Source organism: Mustela lutreola, chromosome 17 (genome assembly GCF_030435805.1).
Source record: "Mustela lutreola isolate mMusLut2 chromosome 17, mMusLut2.pri, whole genome shotgun sequence".
Taxonomy (NCBI): Eukaryota; Metazoa; Chordata; class Mammalia; order Carnivora; family Mustelidae; genus Mustela; species Mustela lutreola.
In genome coordinates, this window is record NC_081306.1 from 9,067,780 (window position 1) to 9,090,571 (window position 22,792).

At 41.0% G+C, this 22,792-nt stretch overlaps 1 protein-coding gene and 1 long non-coding RNA gene across 3 annotated transcripts; one reads left to right on the forward strand and one right to left on the reverse strand.

The window, feature by feature from the left end:
• The first annotated feature begins 1,732 nt into the window (after positions 1 to 1,732).
• GDE1 (glycerophosphodiester phosphodiesterase 1) lies at positions 1,733 to 22,310 on the forward strand. 2 transcript variants are annotated; one of them, XM_059155663.1, is made up of 6 exons: positions 1,734 to 2,166; positions 11,569 to 11,744; positions 14,161 to 14,266; positions 17,289 to 17,381; positions 19,939 to 20,150; positions 21,682 to 22,310. In XM_059155663.1, the coding sequence occupies exons 1-6, from the start codon at positions 1,906 to 1,908 to the stop codon at positions 21,827 to 21,829; spliced, it is 996 nt and encodes a 331-aa protein (XP_059011646.1). In that variant the 5' UTR covers positions 1,734 to 1,905; the 3' UTR covers positions 21,830 to 22,310. The 2 variants fall into 2 exon arrangements, with proteins under 2 accessions (XP_059011647.1, XP_059011646.1); XM_059155664.1 differs by lacking the exon at positions 17,289 to 17,381 and having other exon boundaries at positions 1,733 to 2,166.
• LOC131820113 (uncharacterized) lies at positions 11,594 to 19,107 on the reverse strand. Its single transcript, XR_009349464.1, has 2 exons — positions 18,455 to 19,107; positions 11,594 to 12,614 (listed from the first exon to the last, which is right to left on the reverse strand). It is a non-coding gene; the product is annotated as an uncharacterized LOC131820113 (long non-coding RNA).
• Positions 22,311 to 22,792: the final 482 nt, after the last annotated feature.

A 22,792-nucleotide genomic window follows, 5' to 3' on the forward strand; every position in this document is an offset into this window, starting at 1 on the left:
GCCCTGGCTGGGTACCGGCGCCCTGGCGTTTAATACATGCGGGAAGCGCGATGCACGCTGGAAAACGTAGTCTTCACTGCAAACTAGAGTCTCGAAAATTATGTGGGAACGCTGTTCAGGTCTGAACCCCTGAAGTATTCCTTGCAATTGCTACTTTTTTCTTATCTGTAAAGAGATCACCTCTTTCTTTGTGGTCGTTGGAAAACGTACAACGATCACCAATTTTTTTTCTCTGTAAATAAGAATTTGCTGAATCCTAGATATCAACTCTAAGCCTCAGGACATCCCTACCTTTTTGCAACTCAGTAGGAAAACAAAGTCCAAGAAAGAAAGGTAACGGGTTCAAGATGAAAGAAAAAGCTCCGGATGTCTTACCGAAATTTCCTATCTAAACATGTTACTACTTTTCCAAAATATGTAGTTGCCCCTTCACATTTCCTAATTCGATTTAACCTTCTGCCTTTCTTGCTGAAAGTCCTTCCCGTGCATATTTTTACACGTGGGAAATGAGCTTTAAAAGTGCCTATCGGGGCGCCTGGTGGCTCAGTGGGTTAAAGCCTCTGCCTCCAGCTCGGGTCCTGATCTCAGGGTATTGGGATCGAGCCCCGCATTGGGCTGTCTGCTCAGCGGGGAGCCTGCTTCCCTCTCTCTCTGCCTGCCTCTCTGCCTACTTGTGATCTCTCTCTCTGTCAAATGAATAAATAAAATCTTAAAAAAAAAAAAAAAAAGCCTCTGCCCTAGGTTCAAGTCATGATGCCGGAGTCATTGAGTCATTGGATCATTTCCCCCTCCGGGCTCTCTGCTCAGAAGGGAGCCTGCTTCCCCGCCCCCCACCCCCCACCCCCGGCTGCCTCTCTGCCTGTTTGTAATCTTTGCCTGTCAAATTGATAAAATCTTTTAAAAAATAAATAAAAGTGCTTATCACAAAAAAAGTGCCTATCACAAGGGTAGTTATGAAGAACAGTTGAGATAAGTTTCTTGAACAGTGCCTAGTACAAAAGCCTCACTAGTCCTTAGTAGGAGGAAAAGTAAGGATAGGAGGAGGAGTGCAAGGGCCACTGGGTTAAAACTGGGATTGCTTGATGTCAGTCTTGACTGTCATTATTTGCTCAATTCACTTCCCTGCTCCTGGCCTCAGTTTCTTCATCCATAAAATGAGGGAATTATTAAAATCCCTTCCAGCTTTAAAATTTGATTGTGCCTCTTCTACTGAATTCAGTCTCCTGAGATAATACCCATTGAGACTGTTGTGAGAATAAATGAGATAATGCATAAACATTTGCTAGCACAGATCCTAGAACATGGTAAGCACTTCAGAGATGTGAGCTGTACTCCCTAAGCACTATTACTTCCTCCCACGAGAATGTAAACCCCAGGAGAGCAGAGACCCGGTTGGTCCTGTGCACTCCTGTAACCTGAGCGCCTGGATTGCTGTTGGCCTATCTTGAATTGAATACATAAAGCAATCTAAACGTCCTGCCCGTGCAAGGTTCCCTGGGCAGTTTTCTCAAGGGCAAAATGAGGAGTCACTAAGATCCCTTCCAGCCATACAACCATGCAACCGCCTCTTGTATTTCACCTCCTTCTGGAGTCTGAAACCCTTGGTTGAAGTCGGGACCCCAGAATAATCCAAAGCTATTTTGGAACGTGAGCCTAGGGCCTGAGTCCTCCTCCGTTGCCATGGCAGCGGCTCCGCCCCCCGAGCTCTGCAGATCCCCCGCCCTGATTGGCTGGACGCCCGGCTCCCTCTCCGGATGCGGCTGCCGCCGCCATTGTGCGGCGCTGGTCCCCTAAGAGGGTTCTCTCTGCGGCGAGTGTCTTGGGCTTTCGCCCTCGCTTCTCGCTCTCTTGTCCGGGGAGCCCGGCGGGTCCGGGACTCCCGTCCGTGCCGGTGCGGGCGCCGGCATGTGGCTGTGGGAGGAACAGGGGGGCCTCCTGGGCCCGTTCTCCTTCCTGCTGCTGCTGCTGCTGCTGGTAACGCGTAGTCCCTTCAATGCCTGCCTCTTCACCGGCAGCCTCTACCTCTTGCTGCGCCTCTTCAGCTTTGAGCCTGTGCCCTCCCGCAGGGCCCTGCAGGTGCTCAAGCCCCGGGACCGCGTTTCCGCCATTGCCCACCGCGGCGGCAGCCACGACGCGCCCGAGAACACGCTGGCGGCCATTCGGCAGGTGAGTCCCCTACGCCTCGCGCCCCTCGGTACCCCCTGGGAGGCTGGACTTCTGCTAGACCTTCCGAAGGTTCTCCAGTATTCTCATGATAGCCTTCCCAGTTCCCCATTCATCCAGAAGAAATATATCCAAGTGGCCCTCGATCCTTCGTAAGTCAGAAATCTGCCAACTTACTCAGAGAACGCAGCAAAGACCATATTTGCTATATGCCAGGCACTGAGGATACAGTAATAAACAAGACAGAAAGAGTTCTTGCTTTCACAGAGCATGCATTGGAATGTGGGAAATCGGCCTTAAACAAGTAAACGCATAAATGAGGTACTTGAAGAGACAAAAAGTATGATGAAGAAATAGACTAACAGGGTAAAGAATGGGAGGGCTTATGCTGTTTTAGATAGTCAGAGAAGTCCTCTCGCAAGACATGACTTGAACTGAAACTGGAATTGTGAAGGGGAGCCAGCCTTGGATCTGGGAGAAAGGTGTTCCAGGAAAAGAGAACAGCAAGTGCAAAAGTCAGGAGGTGGAAATGATCTTGGAAAGTTCAGGTAACAGAATAGATACTATGGAGTCTGACTTCAAGGAACCGAATAAAGGTTGGTGAATGAGGTAGGAAGTGTGGCCAGCCAGGTTTAAGTACAGTCTCCGTCAGTAGTTGACTTTATTGTAAACGGATCACATTCACAGAAGCTGTCTTTGCTTGTCCTCCAAATTATCCAGGTCATCTCCTTATCACCTTTTGCTCCAAACACACCGTTCGTGCCAGACAACCCTAGCAGCTGGACTCCTGATCAGTTTTTGCGTCTCCTTTTAACAAGACTGTCCTAAGACTCTTGCTCCCTCCAAACTCCTAGCAGTCTCCTGACTTCATAATAATGATAGTTTGCATAGTATGAGAGATTTTCAGTTGTATGGACATTTTTGCATCTGTGGAAATACATCTGACCCTCACATTTCTTTCAGACATTATTTTAACATCAAATGGGTAGGAAAACGGACTCAAATACACAGCAACAACTAGAATACAGGGTTCCAAGCCCTAGAGTTCTCTGTCGGAGATTAGACTGTGTTCCAGGATATAAAAACTTGGACTCACTGTCTAGCTACAAACAGACAGTATTACATAATGAGCAAGTTACTTAAGCTCTGTGTCCCAGTCAGAGTCCGAAGGCACCCTAGGGCACCTGTCTTCACTCCAGCCCCACCCAGACCTCAGGTTTCCTATCTGGAAAATTGGAATGATATTGGTATCTACCTAATAGATTGTGATTCAGTGAGGTAGTCCACAGAAAGAGCTTGACCCAGGGTAAGACCTCTACAAATGTAAGCTAAAGTAATCTAAAGATGGCTTCATTTTTAAAATCATCTCAGGATAAAGGTTAAAAAAAAAAATTAAGTCTGAAGAAGGGAAGGAGTCAGGAAGGCAGCTGTTAATTTGTAGAGGACAGCTGACTGTTTATAAACCAGGTTAGACCTCTCTTTTCTTTCTTTTAAAAAATTTATTTATTTATTTGAGAGAGAGAGAGTGAGCTCACACAACCCAGGAGAGGGGTAGAGGGAGAGGGAGCAAAACAAGCAGACTCCTAGCTGAGAGGGGAGCCCAGTGTAGGGCTCTGTCCTAGTACCCCGAGATCATGACTTGAGCTGAAGTCAGACACTTAACTGACTAAACCACCCAGGCACCTCCAAATTAGACTTCTCTTGCATGCTTCTTTCCCCTTGCTTCTTTGTGGTGTTTTTGTTTTTGCTTTAAGTTTATTTTTTTTCTTAGTAATGTCTACACCCATCATGGGACTTGAACTTACAACCCTGAGATCAACAGTCACATGCTCTACTGACTGGGCCAGCCAGGTGCCCCAATATCTTTATATTTTTTTTAATTGTTTTAAAATTTTATTTATTTCACAGAGAGACAGCGAGAGAGGGAACACAAGCAGGGGGAGTGGGAGAGGGAGAAGCAGGCTTCCTGCCGAGAAGGGAGCCCAATGTGGGGCTCGATCCCAGAACTCTGGGATCGTGACCTGAGCTGAAGGCAGACGCTTAATGACTGAGCCACGCAGGCGCCCCTATACTTATTTTTAAGTAGAAAGCTAGAAAAGCTGCCCTGTCTCCCTTTCATCACAATAAACCAAGGGGAGAGGTGCCTGGCTGGCTCAGTTGGAAGACATGGAACTATTTTTCTCAGGGTTGTGTGTTGAGGCCCCACGATGTGTGTAGAGATTACCTGAAAGTAAAATCTCAGTAAATAAATAAGTAGAAATATAAAGATATTGGAGAATGTATTTTACATTCTAACTTAAATTCAGATAGGTGAAGTAACGTAGCTATACAGGAGAATTGTTATGAAAAGAAAGATAATTATAGAGAAAAAAGTATATAGTTGTCATTGACTTCCATTTCAACTTACATTTATGTAAGTTGCCTTGAAGTGTAACTTAGTATTAACTGAACACAGCCGGCATTCCCAAGTATTTATAAATGATATGGTGGTTTGGCCAGGAACACGATGAACTGACTATGAATCATGTTAAATGAGGAAGTATGTATGTGAAATACACATACACATATAGTGTTTCATAACTTGTTGTGGTGCAAGGGAATTAAAGTTAATTTCCATTCAGGTATGTTTAGGTTGTACATGTCTTTAATATATGTAATAATAATAAACATTGTGCCAAGTTCCTGGCTTAAGAGGAAATGAAATATGATAATTCTGCTTGTTCCAATATAAGGTCACTCTGGATGAACTTTTTTTTTTTTTTTAAAGATTTTATTTATTTATTTGACAGAGAGAAATCACAGTAGGAGAGAGGAAGGGAAGAGATCACAGAGAGAGAGGAAGGGAAGCAGGCCCCCCGCTGAGCAGAGAGCCCGTTGTGGGACTCGATCCCAGGACCCTAAGATCATGACCTGAGCCGAAGGCAGCGGCCCAACCCACTGAGCCACCCAGGCGCCCTGAATGAACTTTTTAGCTATAACAGAATTTAGCTGCTGAATACAAACTTAAGACAAGGTCACATCCTCCCTCTTGACTTCAAAAGGAATATGTAGTTTATTTCCTTCAGAGTATGTTTCGTTGTCCTCTTCTTGCTCCCTTTGTGTCTCTGCAGCTCATAATTCGTATTCTTAAACACTTTACTATGTAAACAATCAGGAAGGACTTTCTGAGAATGGTAGAATTTCTGATGGATTATAAAGTAGATACAGAAGGAAAAACATGAGAGAGGTGAAATGGATGGAGTCCAAGAACAGATACCTGCTGGTGACAGAGGGATTAAATTGTACCCACAGTCTATTCTCCACCCAGGAGCCCAGTGCAGCTTTAAAAGTATAAATTGGTGGATGCCTGGGAGGCTCAGTTGGTTGGACGACTGCCTTCAGCTCAGGTCATGATCCCAGAGTCCCGGGATCGAGTCCCGCATTGGGCTCCCAGCTCCACAGGGAGTCTGCTTCTCTCTCTGACCTTCTCCTCGCTCATGTTCTCTCTCACTGTCTCTCTCTCAAATAAATAAATAAAATCTTTAAAAAAAAAAAGTATAAATCGGGTTATATACTGCCCTTAATTTAAAATTCTCCAATGGCTAGGGCACCTGGGTGGCTCACTGGGTTAAAGCCTCTGCCCCTCCAGCTCAGGTCATGATCCCAGGGTCCTGGGATCGAGCCCCGCATCAGGCTCTCTGCTCTGCAGGGAGCCTGCTTCCTTCCTCTCTCTCTGCCTGCCTCTCTGCCTATTTGTGATCTCTGTCTGTCCAAAAAAAAAAAACCCCACCAAATAAATAAATAAAATTCTCCAGTGGTTCTCTGTTGGAATTAAATAAAATCCAAACACATTCTATCTTATACCCTTCTCAAAGCCTCTGCTCCTGTTCCAACCACCCTGGGTGCTTGTTAGGATGCTTTTGGCTTCATGTAATAGAAACTCAAACTTCTAATATCTCAAATGATATGGGACGCCCAGTAAGTGTCTGCTTTTGGCTCAGGTCATGATCCCAGTCTCCTCGGATTGAGCCCCGCAGCAGACTCCCTGCTCAGTGGGAAGCTTCCTTCTTCCTCTTCCTCTGCTACTACTCCTGCTTGTGTCTCTCTCTCTAATAAATAAAATCTTAAGCACAAACACACACAAATATCTCAAACAGTAAGGGAACTTAATATCTGACATAAAAAGAATGCAAGAATATAGGGGAGAGGTGACTTCCAGGGTGGCTTTTTAGGTTTTTGTTCTGTTTTGTTAGTTTTTAGATTTTATTTATTTGACAGAGAGAGAGAGAGCACAAGCAGGGGGAGCAGCAGGGGGAGGGAGAAGCACACTCCGCTGAGCAGGGAGCCCGATGCAGAGCTCTATCCTAGGACCTTGGGATCATGACCTGAGCCGAAGGCAGACACTTACCCAACTGGGTCACCCAGGTGCCCCCAGGATGGTTTGATTTATAGCTGTTCAGTTTATGATCATGGAGAACTCAGGTTCTGTTGCTCTATCTGCTCTGCCACCTGCATCATATTTACTAGCCCTCATTGTAGTTTCCCGGTGGCCACTGCAGCCCCGGGCATCACATTCTTACACATCGCCATCTAGTCTCTATCCCTCTTCCATATTCCTTTCCCAGAAGTCTCCATCACATACACAGAGAGGGATTGAAAATCGGTCACTCTGAACACAAGAAAAAGCTGAACAATGTGGCAAGAACAGGTCTCTACCAGCAGAGAAAAAGAAGGGGAATAGCTTTGGGTAGACAGTCAACTTTCTTGACACAGGGCTCCGTCCTACATTGTAGTCTTTGTTTGATACTTGCTCTTCTGCTTGGGAAACTATTCCCCTGGATCTTCATATGGTTAGCTCCCTTTGATCATTAAGGTCTCGGCTCACATGACATACTCTCAGAGAGGACCTCCTTGATTGCCTTGTCTAGTAACCCCCACTGCCTTTAACCTTCACATTACCCTTTATTTTCTTTTTTAAAACATTGATCACTATCATAATTTATATGTAACATGTTTGTGATCTGTTTCTCCCTACCGAAATACAAGACCCAAAATCCTTTTCTTTCTTGTTCACCACCCTCCTCACTCCTTAGAATAGTGCCTGATCCGGTAGGCACTCGGTAAGTATTTGTAGGAAGGATTGCGCAGTTCTAATAGCCAGTAAACACACGAGAAAAGATACTCAACATTATCAGTCATTAGGGAAATGGAAATCAAACCCACAATGAAATTCCCATTAGGGTGGCTATAAACAAAAGGACAATAACAGGTACTGATGAGGATGTGGAGAAATTGGAACTTTCCTACACTGCTGGTGAGAAAAACAGCTTGGCAGTTCCTTAAAAGGTTAAACACAGAGTTACCATTTGATCCAGCAGTAACACTCCTAGATATAAATATACGTATATCTAAAAGAATTGAAAGCATACATCATGCAAAAACTTATACAGAAATGTTCATAGCATATTAATAACCAAAAATGGAAACAAGAGAAATATCCAGCAACTGATGAATCGACAAGTAAAATGTGATGTAGCCATATGGTGGAATAATATACAGCAAGAAAAAGGAAAGAAGTCCTGATACGTGTTGCGATATGAATGAACCTTAGAAGCATGCTGGGGGTGGGGGAGCCTGGCACGGAAGATTGCATATTATATAATTTTATTAAATAAAATATCCAGAATGAGCAAATCCACAGAGATAGCAGTAGATTAGTAGTTGACTGGGGACTCACTGCTAACGGACACGGGATTTCTTTTTGAGGTGTTGAAAATGTTCTAAAATAGATTGTGGTGGTAGTTGCACAGCTCAGTGAATTTAATTTTTAAAAACCACTTAATTGTACACTTTAAACAGGAATTACGTGGCATGTGAATAATCTCGAAGCTAAAAAGAAGAAGAAAGATGTGATTCTGAACTTCATCAGATTGAAAAAAATCTCTACCAAAAACGCTGTGCCATTCTGTGTTCTAATAGTGGAGTCTATGGTTTTCTTCATTGTTAGTAAACACTAAGTTAGTAACACTAAGGCTGTGTGAAGTTACAGTATAAGGTTGGATATTTAAAAGATACTTTTCAATGAAACTTTTAAAAAGCCATATACATATAATGAATTTGTGAAAGCAAATACTTTTTAAATCAATTTTATCCAAGTATAATTTACATCTATAAAAAGCAAACATTTTCAGTGTTTGATGAGTTTTGATAAACATATATGCCTGGGTAACCACTACCTTAATCCATTTCCATCACCCCAGAAACTTCCATTGTGTTCTTTGGAGTTAACCCCCATCACACCTCTGCCCCAAGGCAAGCATTGATACTACACTGTGCTAGTCTATTACTAAACTATTAGTATAGTTTTTAAATAAATTTTTTCATTTTAAATAAAATTTTAATAAAATTGCACTATTTTTATAAACCAGTTTACGTGAAATTTGTATGTTTAGAACAAAAATACTATTATAAGGAATTTCTCTAAATGAAAAGATGAGTGTGAACTGTATACTAATATGTGAATTTAAAACAGATCTTGTCTCTGAAAGGAGGCAATAAAAGTATTGGTAAAGACAGTTGAATGCAGTCATTAGAAGATCTGGTCTGAGAAACTAATATGGTGGTACTTTTATAAAGCTTTTGCTTGGGACCTTAATAAACTACTCAGAAAAGACAAATAAATGAACTCACTAGTTCTAATAATCTTGCTAAAATTCAGTGTCTTACCACTGTTATTTTTTGTGTGGTTACCAAATAGAGATGGCCCTAATGAATACAAAAATAATTGAACTAATTATAGTGCTGGCCTCAGGGAATAAGAAAAATATTTGTGTTACAGTGAGACAGATGCATTGTGCATACTGAAAATGTGATCTTGTTTTATGTCTTAAATGATACAACGCATATTTATTTACCAGTGCGTTATCCTGTCTTTAACTTAGAAAAGATACCTTTTAAGCTTATAAAAAGATACACCTTCCAACCAGTGTAAAGATGTGAGCACTACTGTAATGACTTTTTCACTGAAATGGATTTTTTTTTTTTTAATCATAATAGCTTATGTTGAGTGCCAACTTTGAGCTAGGCACCAAGCTTGGTAATTTACATGCATTATTTCTAAATCCTATGTCTCTTAAGATCTTTAGAGACCTATCATCTCTTTTTTTTTTTTTTTTTTTTTAAGATTTTCTTTAGAAAATGGGGCATCTGGGTGGCTCAGTCTTTGAGCATCTGCCTTTGGCTCAAGTCATGATCACAGGGTCCTGGGATCAAACCCCACATCAGGCTCCCTGCTCAGCAGGGAGTCTGCTTCTCCCTCTTCCACTCCCGCTGCTTATATTCCCTCTCTTGATGTCTCTTTGTCAAATAAGTAAATAAAATCTTTTTTTAAATGTGTATTTTATTTAGAAGGAGCATGTGTGTGCACGCACAAATAAAGGGGAAGGGCAGAGGGAGAGGGAGAGAGAGAATCTCAAGCAGACCCCACTCTGAGGGCAGAGCCTGACACAGAGCTTGGTCCCATGGTCATGACCTGAGCTGGAATCAGGAGTCGGTGAGAGTTGGTCCCTTAACCAGCTGAGCCACCTAGACGCCCCAAGAAATATCATCTTAAAAATGATGAAACTGAGCCTAGAGTTTTAGAGGAAATATTGGTCATACTATGAAAATCAAACTTTGAAGCTTAGAAGAAAATGGAGTTGTATTGTATCTTTATAAGGAAAGGATTTAAAAAGAAGGAATAATCTATGCCCATAAAGTACATGATTGATAAATTCGACTGTATTAAAATTGAAAATGCGTTTTAAAGAACGCAGTAAATAACAATGGCTAGCAATTACTGAATCGCTGCTGTGCACTAGTACAGAACCGTATGTTGTTTCTCAGTACTTGAGTACTTAAGTTTGTACCAAATATATAAAGACTTTCAAGAGAATGACACAGGAATGATGCACACCAACTTTAAGATGGAGAGGAATGGGGAGAAATTTCCCTTTATCTGTAGTGTCAATAGTAAACATATAGTGCTTAAGAGTGCAGCCTCTAGGGGCTCCTGGGTGGCTCAGAGGTTTAAACCCTCTGACTTCAGCTCAGGTCATGATCCCAGGGTCCTAGGATGGAGCCCCGCATCAGGCTCTCTGCTTGGCAGGGAGCCTGCTTCCCACCCCCCACCTACCCCCACCTGCGTCTCTGCCTCCTTGTGATCTCTGTCAAATAAATAAATAAAATCTTAAAAGAAAAAAAAAAGTGCAGCCTCAACCGTGTCATAGTTTGTATAACTAAAAGCAAATTTCTTATTTTCTGTTTCCTCATCTGAAAATGAGAATCTTAATATTACCCAGGGGTGGTGAGAATCAAATGAGTTAATATATTTAAAGCATTTAGAATAGTGCCTGACTATATAGAAAAGGCTCAATAAATACTAACTACTATTACATTTTAGGACAGCAAGAGATTGAAGCAACTGTGGCAAAAGTTAACATCTGTTAAGTCTTTCTTACTATATACTGCTTTGTGTGTTTGCATAATTAAAAATTTTTGTAATTTAAAATCCTGATCCTAATGAGCATTTCATGTCTTCATTGTGACAAAGAAGCCAAGAAAGCAAATGTTGGATAGTATATCTCAGAGGAACATGCTCAAGTTCTCCTTTTAGATAGATTCCAGTATACCTTATCATGTTTACCAGCTTGTTGGCCAACAGCCAGGGCTGCTTACATAAACAAAATGTAGTTCCCCCTAGAAGCAGGCTTGGTGTTCCTGTTACAGAGGGTGGAGTTAAACCAAGAACCTGACCCCCTCTTGTTTATGCCAAAGTAGTGCAGGACACACAGCTGATCAGCAAACACAGGGGCGTCATCAGAGGTGCTGTACCAAATAGAGTATAGGGAAGCAATGGAATTTATCTAAATATTTGTCACTGTAAGCTATTAATGGCCCATAGAGTTAAAGCAACCAGAGAAAACTCAAGTTCCAGAAATCTCCCCATTTACTACTGTGAGAATGGGAAGAGTAGGTAATTTTTTTTTTAATATTTTATTTATTAGAGAGTGAGAGAGAGATCATGAGCAGGGGGGAAGAGTAGAGGGAGAAGCAGACTACCCACTGAGCAGGGAGCCCAGTGTAGACAGGATCCCAGGACTCTGGAGTCATGACCTGAGCTGAAGGCAGATGCTTAACCGATTAAGTCACCCAGGCATCCAGGAGTGGGGAATTTAAAGTGTGTGAGGAATCCCTAAGTGTGCACGTTGAAGTAGAGTTATCAGGGAAAAGAAGAAACCAGGTGGATAGCTATTTGGTACTAGAAGGAGAAGAAATCGGTAAGAGATGCTATCTACCTAGCTAGCACTGTTGGTCATCTTGAACATGTAGATTGTAAAATGGTATCTTTGGCCATTTGCCATTAATATTGTTGATGTTTTTGTTAAGGCAGCTAAGAATGGAGCAACAGGTGTGGAATTGGACATTGAGTTTACTTCTGACGGGATTCCTGTCTTAATGCACGATAACACAGTCGACAGGACAACTGATGGCACTGGTCGACTGTGTGATTTGACATTTGAACAAATTAGGAAGCTTAATCCCGCAGCAAATCACAGGTTAAGGTAAGTGGTTCATTGTCACTTAAACATACCTTTCAGCTTCTGTTGGGGATCACAGAAAGACTCTGGCACCTTCTAAAGACACTGGCATCTTCTGCTCCAGAAGAATTGTTTTGCTGTGTTTTGTTTTGAACTATATACAGGTTTCCCAAGTAATGAGCAGGGTGCCAGGAACAACAGAAATATGACATGGATAGTTTTCATCTTTTCCCACTGTGGCCAGTTTGGCCTGGGAATTATTCTCAAGACAATACACTGTCTAGTCACTAACATTAGTAACATTAGACAATTACTTTGTACTATCATAGAAATTTTATATATGAGATATACGGGTATATGTATATCTCAGAATTAGTCCTATAAGCTATCCCACAAGAAAAGGGTTCTGAGATCAACTAAGATCAAGCAGTACACGGTAGATGTTCCCTTTAGGGATAAATAGTCCACATCAGTCAATTATTACCTTTAATTTAATGTTTCTCAAACATGTATGACTACAGACCACGTATGACGACACCATTCCCACCATAAATGGCTATAAACACATTGGAATGAGTATACTGGGTAATGTACTTTGGAATGTGGTTATGTAAATCCCTCTCTTCTTTGTAATACTGAAAATGTATACTCACTGTTACCCATGTTGTATCAGTTCTCTGGCCAATGATCAATATTCTTTGAGTATTAAGTATTCAACCTAGTGATTATGTTATAGTCTTCCCTGAAAGATATTCAGACTGTAGTTTCCTAGGATCTGAAAAGCCACTGAAGGAAGTTATAATCTAGAAAGAGTAATGGTAACACTTGAAAGTTCAGAGTGCAGGCTGCTGGAATTGCTCTTTGCAGTCATCAGATATTTCATTGTTCTGCCATCTGCAAGAGAAAGGCTGGTTTTAATATTACAGTGATAATGAGGCTAAGAGGTCAGCTTCAACGTCAAAAATTAAAGCAAAAAATACTCAGGGTCATCATCACCCATAAAATACTTTAAGAGGGCATGGTATTGCTTTGTTTTAGTTTTTAAAGATTTTATTTATTTGACAGAGAGAGACAGAGTGAGAGAGGGAACTCAAGCAGGAAAAGTGGGAAAGGCCGGCTTCCTGCTGAGCAGGGAGCCCAGTGCAGGGCTGGGTCCCAGGACCCTGCGCCAAAGGCAGATGCTTAATGACCGAGCCACCCAGGTACCTCAAAAAGGCATTATATTATGACTAGATCATGCAGGCAGAAAATCAATAACGAAATTACCTTTGAACAACACATTAGATCAGATGAATCTTACACTCCAGTGTTTTAGAGAAAGGAGTATATAAAAAATTTTAAACCCATAAAACTCTAGACAGAGAAGGAAATCAAATGAGAAATCTCCATTGGGTAACTGTTATCCATTACTATGTTATACTACATTAGTCTACATAGGTTTTTCATTGGTTTTTTGCTACTTCTAATCTGTATTGAAAAATAGATATGAAGAACTAATTAAACACCTCTCTCACATCAAAAAAGAAAAAATGCAATATTGGTGTCAGTATACCATCTTAAGTCTTTAGCATAGCCAGTCTTTGTCCTCCAGTTGGAACTCATTGCATTTTCTCTGTTTGAATATCAGGTGAAGTCATTGGCTTGTGTTTATGGACCATGTTTTAGGAAAAATAGGTATTTTCTCTAGAATTATCCTCAACGTGGTAAGATGCTCATCCTGAGTTGGGGGGAGGGGGTGGCATGGAAACTAAGACTGGCCAAGGGAATAGCAAAGTCATGTCTCATCTCTCACTCCCAAGGAGTAGGCTTTGAATAGAATGGCTGGCGAATTGCCTGTACTATTTAAATTATCTTTTTTTTTAAACCAAGATACTACACTTGAAATTATTTTGTTGAATAAGCATAAGTTAAATCATATAGAATAAAATTTCATTATGTGAGAAAATCTGATTTCTTATATATCTAAGGCACATGACTTTTTCCTTTTCTTTATCAGAAAATTATGTGTAGACATTTATTTCAAACAGTCGCACTTAAATGCACAAAAATCCAGTGAACAAATTTATGTATTTCTAGGAATTTCTCCTGCATCAGGTTCTGTTAGGGCAATTACGGTCTTAAATTTCAGTCTCAAGTACTCCAGAAGAGGCATTATACTCTGGCCTTTAGTGAGTAGAGGTCCTATTATATTCTAAATCTACTGATTTCCTAAAAATTAAGTAAGTTTTGTTGTTGTTGCTGTTCTTTGGTCAAGGATATCTGTCGTCTGTTTCGAGGACATAAAGTAAATTATCCCTAGACTCCAGTATGGTTAAAGAAAGGAAGTTAGGGAAAACACTTTTTCCTGTTGGTTGGAAGACATTTGTCAAACATCTGTTTCACTAAACTTTTATCTTTTTCTTTTTCCTGCAATATACTATTCCTTTCCCCTCTCTTATAGGAATGATTTCCCTGATGAAAAGATCCCTACCCTGAGAGAAGCCGTTGCAGAGTGCCTAAACCATAACCTCACAATCTTCTTTGATGTCAAGGGCCATGCAAATATGGTACAGTTTATACCACAGACTTCACTTTCTTTTTTTTTTTTTTTTTTTTTTAAGATTTTATTTATTTATTTGACATTCAGAGATCGTAAGTAGGCAGAGAGGCAGGCAGAGAGAGAGAGAGAGGAGGAAGCAGGCTCCCTGTGGAGCAGAGAGCCCGATGTGGAGCTCGATCCCAGGACCCTGGGATCACGACCTGAGCCAAAGGCAGAGGCTTTAACCTGATGAGCCACCCAGGTGCCCCCAGACTTCACTTTCTTGAAAAGACATCTTATTTAATTGAGAGTCATTTCGAAAATCAACCATAGATTTTGCTACTTATCCTTCTTAAATTATTTTTATTGCTTATTAGAAGTTTACCATGCAAAAATCCGTATCTTTAAGCAAATAGCAAATTATGGAACTCTTAACCTTTGATGGAACCTTTGAACAACTCCTGATATTCTACAGCTAATACAAAGTTGATTTGGGTTTTTCTTACTTACATAAATAGCATTTACAAAAGACAGTAAATAAACCATAAAGAGGTACTTTGACTAACCTCAGGAAGAATTCAGGAGTTAGATGTACGACCAGTTGCGTCCGGCTGATAAGTTAATGGTTTTAGATGGACAACTGTGGACTGAATTTAAAGAGAACTCTTTGGAGTCCCAACAGATTGTGATAGCTAATAGGACATTTATCTTTTATGTACAGTTATCCTTCCTATATGATTTCTATCCCTTATGTATAGTTTTGTTATTCTATGATTTGAGTAGTTAAACTTTTATGGTAAAATCACTATAATTTTTTCAAATACATAAGACATTCCTAAAGAAAATTTTGCTTAAATTTTAGAACATACACTTTGATTCATAAAAACGTATCACTGCAGTGGAAATCAATGGGCAAATATGGTTTAGATTACATTTGTTCACTTATAACTAGCTTTTCAAGTACAAATACTTTTTATCTTCATTTGGACAACTTATATTTTCCCCCTTGCAAGGTATAATCAATCAGTAGTGGCCATCTACTGGTGGGGAATTCTGATCTCAATTTTTTTTTTATTCATCCCAGGATATAGTTGAAACTAGTTGTTAAAACCTGAAATAAAAGCCTAAGTATATATTCTAGCTTTAGCACAGGAAACTCTCATTTTTGAAGAAAGGAGAATGGTGCTCTGGCTCATTAATTATTCTGGTACATTGTGTTTCTTTTTTTTTTTTTAAGATTTTATTTATTTATTTAAAAGAGAGGGAACACAACCAGGAGGAGCAAGAGAGGGAGATGCAGGCTTCCTGCCGAGCAGGGAGCCCAATGTAGTACTTGATCCCAGAACCCTAAGATCATGACCTGAGCCAAGGCAGAAGCTTAACAACTGAGCCACCCAGGCGCCCTCACTGTAGTATTCTGATATACAGTTCTATACATTTAGGTTTTCCAGTTAGTTTGCACCAGAATCACCATGAATACCTATTAAAAATATGAATCCCTGGACCATATCATGTAGAGAAGAAATTCTAAAAATATCTAGGGTTGTTGGTCAAAGGTCCTACATTTCACCCACAGTGTACTTCATGCTTATTGTCTTAGAATAAAGGGGGAAAAAGAAGAAAGACTATTTGAGCTTTCTGGTTGGGTGCTCACAGGTGGTGTGGGCCACATTAGAACATAGTGATCTGATTCACCACAATGGTTAGTGTAAAGGACAAAGTGATGCAAATTGGAGTTCATAGAGCACAGGAGCCAAGGTCATGGGCTTTGGAGTCCCAACAGATTGTGATTAAATGCTGTCACTTGCTACAGTGTAACCTTAACCTTGATGTGCTTCCATTTCCTCACGGGGCAGCCGTTGGGGGTGGTGGGGGTGGGAGTAATTTTAAAAATCACCACAGGCGTTGTTATAAGATTTAAATAAATTACGTGGGTGAGGAGTCAGGTACAAGGCATATGTTATTTCAGACAGCAAGGATACAACTTTGGCTCTGCACATACTCTCACATTAGTGAAGGGGGAACAGGACATGAGTAATTTCTGTATTTTTTCTTTTTTGGAATGCATTTTGTTGCTTACATTTGATTTTAAGTATGTGTGACTTTTCCAAAATTTAGTGATATTTCAAGAATTGTAATATAGTGACATAACATCCCACCTAATGCCTACTATCTACCTCTGTTGTTAGCTGCTATTGATTTTCTTTTTTTTTTTTAAATAAAGATCTTATTTATTTATTTGACAGAGAGAGAGAGAGAGAGAGAGAGAGATCACAAGTAGGCAGAGCAGCAGGCAGGGGTGGGGGAAGCAGGCTCCCTGCTGGAGCCAGATGCAGGTCTTGATCCCAGGACCCTAAGATCATAACCTGAGCCGAAGGCAGAGGCTTAACCCACTGCCACTCAGGTGGCCACTGAGCCACCTAGGTGCCCCAACTGCTATTGATTTTTAACGGCCAAATCTGTTAATTCACTAGAGGTTACAGAATGTCAGTATTTAGCTCAGTAATTTCTTCTTCATTCATTTAACTGGACTACTACAAAAAGAAACTTCTGTTCACCTTGAAGCTCTTCCCAGTTCCTCCCTTATCCCATTGTTTCTTCCTCTGTGTTGGTGATGAATGCCAAGAACATCTGCGCTTAGTAGTTCCCAGGCTGGTTGGCTCATGCTTCTGCCAGGAAAGGCAGAGGGTGATAGGGTTTTGAGTATAAAAGGACTTTTCCTAGTGGCTAAACTGGGTTATAAGAAAAAGGTTTAAAATTTTGCTTCCAGCCTCCACTGGCCTGCTGCCTGCCATACTTTCCAAAAAAGTCTGACAAAAGGATAAAGCTTACAAAACAGTAAAGCAACAGGACTTCTCCTCCTTATCCCCCGTCTACTGTAGATGTGAATTTAAGAAGGATCCCAATGGATAATGGAATCTACCAGCACTCCTGTCCGTGTCCACATATATAAGTAAACTTCTGATTTATTCAGTAGGGTTGTACTTAGTATGTAATAGTTATTGGCTGGGACTATTACATTTAAATACATGAATCTCTATGCTTTACAGGCTACTGATGCTCTAAAGAAAATTTATAAGGAGTTTCCTCAACTATACAATAATAGTATCGTCTGCTCTTTCTTGCCAGAAGTTATCTATAAGGTAAAATTCAGGATTTGTGTTGTACATAATACTGTGTTAGTTGATGGTGATAACAGAAATGGGCCAAGTAACCATAAGATAGACTGTTAAATGGAACTGAATTTCAGTTAAGAAATTCCTCTTTTGAAGTAAGTCAAGCAGAGAAAGACAATTATCATATGGTTTCACTCATATGTGGAACATAAGCAGTAGCACGGAGGACCATAGGGGGAGGGAGGGAAATCTGAAGGGGGAGAAATCAGAGAGGGAGACCATCCAAAAGAGACCGTGGACCCTGGAAAATAAACAGAGTTTCAGAGGGGAGGGCCCGGGGGGAGGGGTAACAGGGTGATGGGTGCTAAGGAGGGCAGGTGTTGTGATGAGCACTGGGTGTTGTACAGAACTAATGAGTTGTTGGACACTACATCAGAAACTAATGATGTACTGTACAGTGGCTAACTGAACATAATAATAATAGAAAGAGAAATTCCTCTTTTAGCAAGAGAAATTCAGAAAGGAGAATGAACTCCTACCCCATTTTAAAATACCATGATTCCTCTTTAAGCTCCTTTTATATTGTTTACAGGCTCATTCAGATTACTTTAGTAAACATTCTCAGAACAAAGAATTATGTAGCTCTTCATCTCACTACGTAACATAAGTAACCTTTTTAAAAAAATAACTCTTGCTGATGGAGAATTTAAAATATGCACAAAAGTTGACGGTAGTAAAATGAGCCCCCGTTTAACTGATCTAGCTTGTTTCATCCATACCCCATTCATCTTCCCCAGTGTTCTTTGGAAGTAAATTCCAGACATCATTTCATCCATAAAAATTGCATTAAGTATCTTTGAAAAGTGATTCCCTTTTTTTTTTTAACTACAGCCACAACACAGTCATTATCCCATCTAAAACCATTACTGACTCCTTAAGATTATGAAATTTATCTAGTCCGCATATAAATTTTTATTTGTCTCAGAAATGTAAGTGGGTTTTTTTTTAATAATGTCAGTTTGAATCAGGACCCAGATAAAGACTACATACTACAATTTAAAATCTTAGAACCTGTAAGTTTCTAAGTTCTTTTTCCTCACCTTGTGATGTATTTATTGAAGAAACCAGGTTGTTTTGTAGAGTTGACCCAAGTCCAAATTTTGCTTCCTCTATCATGATACAGTTGAACACATTCTTCTCCTGTATATATTTCCTATAAATTGGTAGTGAGAGCAAAAGACTTGATTAGTGGAGGTTCAGTTATTCTTGGCAAGATAATCTCATAGGTGAGGGTATTTTTTCATCAGGAGGCAGGTAACATCTGATTAACTCTTCTGTTGTGTTGTTTGTAGGCTGCTATTGATGTCAGTGGCCAGCTCTCAATTTGCTAGGGGTTGCAAAATCTTAATATTTTAATGCTATCATTTCTTCATGTATTAGAATACTTCTGTAAAAAGAAACTCAGTGGTGCCTGGCTAGTTGTGAGTTCAACCCCACACTGGGTGTGGAGCCTACTTAAAACTGAAGAAAGAAACCGTCATTCATTTTAGTTATGCATTTGGAAATAAAGGCTAATCGTGTCCTTTACTTACCAGTTTCCGAGATAATCTGTTGGTTCTGTAGCATTTTTCAACAGTGACCAACAGAATATGCGTTGAAAATTTTACAGTAAGGGTGGAACCTGTCCACATATAAACGGTCATTGAGATGAACTGGGTCATGGGGCTTTCAGACATTTGGATCCGTGTTTCCCAATCTTTTTTTTTTTTTTTTTTTTTTTTAAGATTTTATTTATTTATCAGAGAGAGAGAGGGGGAGAGAGCGAACACAGGCAGACAGAATGGCAGGCAGAGGCAGAGGGAGAAGCAGGCTCCCTGCTGAGCAAGGAGCCCGATGTGGGACTCGATCCCAGGACGCTGGGATCATGACCTGAGCCGAAGGCAGCTGCTCAACCAACTGAGCCACCCAGGCGTCCCCGTGTTTCCCAATCTTACTTGACCACAAAGGCCTTCAAAACGTTTGCTACATTGTCCAGAGGAGCACAGAGTGAAACATCCACATCTTCCTATTTCTCGTTGACCTTCCACAACCCCTACCCCTACTTCTCGTCTATCTCTGCTGTCCTCACTTCCTTCTTACCCCACTCCCTTACCCCAGGCCCCGCCCAAGCCTTTCTCAGCCATTTTTCTCTGGAAAGGATCAAAAGCTAACCAGCCCATCTGGAAATGATCATGGTTCCACCCTCATTGAGTTCTAATTACTTATTTCTAGCCAAAGTTTAAATTGATAACCCATTGAGAGTTTGTTCCTGCGGCATGAAGATTTCACTGTGAGATTATAGTTTACTCATTTTAAAGGTAAGGATTTCATGAAGGAAATGTTCTTATTTATATTGTATGTTAAATGCTTTACATCCATTACATTATTTACTTAAAGGATTTAGGTCTATTTAGTAGACATGGGGGCCAGGGTGCCATTATGGCCAACTTCGGCAGAATGAGTAACATTGGCTAAATCTAAAGAAAAATGAGAGGTATTAGACTTAAGATACGATATGTATTTAATTTCCATAATTCCTTTTCAGATGAGACAAACAGATCAGAATGTAGTAACGGCTTTAACTCATAGACCTTGGAGCCTTAGCCATACAGGAGATGGGAAACCACGCTATGATGCTCTCTGGAAACAGTCCATGTTTGCGGTAATGGACATTTTGCTCGACTGGAGCATGCACAATATCCTGTGGTACCTGTGTGGAATTTCAGCTTTCCTCATACAAAAGGATTTTGTATCCCCGTAAGTTGGAAAGGTTTTTTGGTTTTGTGTTTTTTTTTTTAGTCTTCTCCTGATACATTTCCTGAAATGCTCTTCTTGGAAAGGAAGGATTAACAGTGGACAGCCTGGACTGGATTTCCCCCACAAAGCCCACCGGGCCTTTATTAAGGTGGAATGCCTAACTTAGCTTCTTAGGTGGGAAGAGTTCAGGCATATGTCCCTATTTCCAAAATAAGTTGACCAAATATTCTTAGCGCACTTTAAAGAAAAAATAAACCTAAAAAGGGAAAGAAAAAAGAAACCTGCTAAACTGTGACAGAAGAGAGATTACATATCCTTGTGATTGGCTCCCTTTGAAAACCAACATAGAATCCAGGGCAGAGCCACAGTGAAGCCAGCCTGTGAGTGCCTGCCTGATCCCTCCCACCCTTCTTCCTGCTCTGCTCTGCACTGTAGACTTTGCTCCATTGCTTCCAAGAAAGCTCCATTCCTCCCCTGCTAGCCGACTCTGACCTTTATCGTGGCAGTTTTATGGCCATGTATTTTAGCTGATTAGAGTTGTTAGTTTCATATTATTTCAGGCATGCGTGCATTCAAGTCAGTCAGTATTTGGTATATGCCCACAATATTGCAAAGCATTGTATTAAGAAGCTGAAGATGCTATGGTAAGGAAAACCATGGTCTACCCTCATGAAATTTATAGTCAAGTAGAAGGGACAGTTGCTGATCAGAAATCCAATTTAAATGTAAAATTACAACTAAGGGAAATGCTGTGTAGAGAGAACAGCGTACATATTCTGTGTAATTTCACCTAATCGGGGAGTTAGGGAAAACACCCCCAAGGAGGTGACAACTAAGCTAAGATCAGAAGTGTGAGTAGGAATAGGGTGCGAGGGTGGAGAGCCAAGTCAGAGGCGAAACACATACAGAAGTGTTAAGGCAGGGGGGCGTCTCGTCTTTCAACAAAATCTTAAAGATTTTGTTTATTTATTGGACAGACAGAGATCACAAGTAGGCAGAGAGGCAGGTAGAGAGAGAGAGGGAAGCAGGCTTCCCGCTGAGCAGAGAGCCCGATGCAGGACTCCATCTGAGGACCCCGGGATCATGACTTGATCCGAAGGCAGAGGCTTTAACCCACTGAGCCACCCAGACGCCCCAATAAATAAAATCTTTTTTAAAAAAAAAGTGTTAAGGCAGGAAGGAACCTAGTTCTTTCAAGGAATTGAAAGAAAATCCATGGTCTGTCACAGAGAAAGGAAAGGGGAAGTACATTGTCAGATGAGGCCAGGTACGGCCTCTGATAAAACTGTGTCTGTGTGTCTGGTGGAGGGCGTCTTTAGCAAGTCACTGAAGTGTTGTAAATTGGAACAGTGTGGAGGAGGTTCTGGTACTGGGTTTTGGAACACTCCCTCTGATTGCACACAGAGGCCCAGTTAAGAGGCTCTTTGGGGGCATTATTAGTACTCAGTGAATACCATACTTAGTGACCATTATAGATTTCTGGAACAGCTGGTCCTTATTCTAACAGGATGGGTTTTTCCTCTTTCTCCAGGGACTACTTGAAGAAGTGGTCAGCCAAAGGCATTCAGGTTGTTGCTTGGACTGTTAATACCTTTGATGAAAAAAGTTACTACGAATCCCATCTTGGTTCCAGCTATATCACTGACAGCATGTTGGAAGACTGTGCATCTCAGTTCTAGAATTTTCCCCTAGGGAGGAAACGTGGGGACAGAAACTGCCTGCTGGCCTCATGCAGGGATATCAAAATACCCTTTGTGCTAGCCCCAGCCCTAGGGGATCAGGTGGTTCACACAAGCAATAGTCGGTATTTGCATTTTTACCTGAACCAGAGCAAAACCTGGTTTTGCTTTCCTTGCTCCATGGAATGCCTAACTTCAACACTATTGCTCTTGAATATCTGGGTCTGCAAAAAGGCACAACAGCTCCTGCCCCAGCCTTGCTGAGGCATACACCGAGACCCAGAGAGGATAAGCACAGATTGAGTTGCAATTTGGGGGTGCAGATGCAAATGCATGGGAAATGCATGATCACACAAAGTTGACATTTTAAAACTTGACACACTTATGTAATTTACTTATTTAAAATATTTGTATTCGGCTACATTATCAATGTACTATAGACATCAAACTTGTGACCATACTAATAAAATCATTAAAAGGAGCACTAAGGGAAAACTGTGTACCAAGCATCATGTCCTGAGACCTAAGGAATTTAGGGAGGCTGCTCCCTGCAATCCAGGGACCAGTGGCAACAGCCCCCTGTGAGCCAAAGGAAATGGTAGCTAAGTCTTGATACCAGTGCAAGGGATTCTTTATGGTATCCTGAAGTAACTACAAACCACTAGGGGGCAGGGTTTTGCTCGTTGGGGCAACTCCAGGGCAGATGACGGTGGAACCCTTAAGGAACATCCAAGAACACCTAGGCTTATCCTCCTTTTACAAATAAGAAAACCAAAACCTGTGGAAGGAAAAGGTCTTCAGAAATGACACACCTGGTGACACAGCACAGCCTGACCTCATAAAACTGAAATCTGCTGTTTGCCAGGAACTTCAGTGTTTTAACATGCATCATCCAAAATCCCAGAAAACCATACAGAGGTATTATTCCCTTTTTATGAATGAGGAAACCAAGGCATTGAAAAC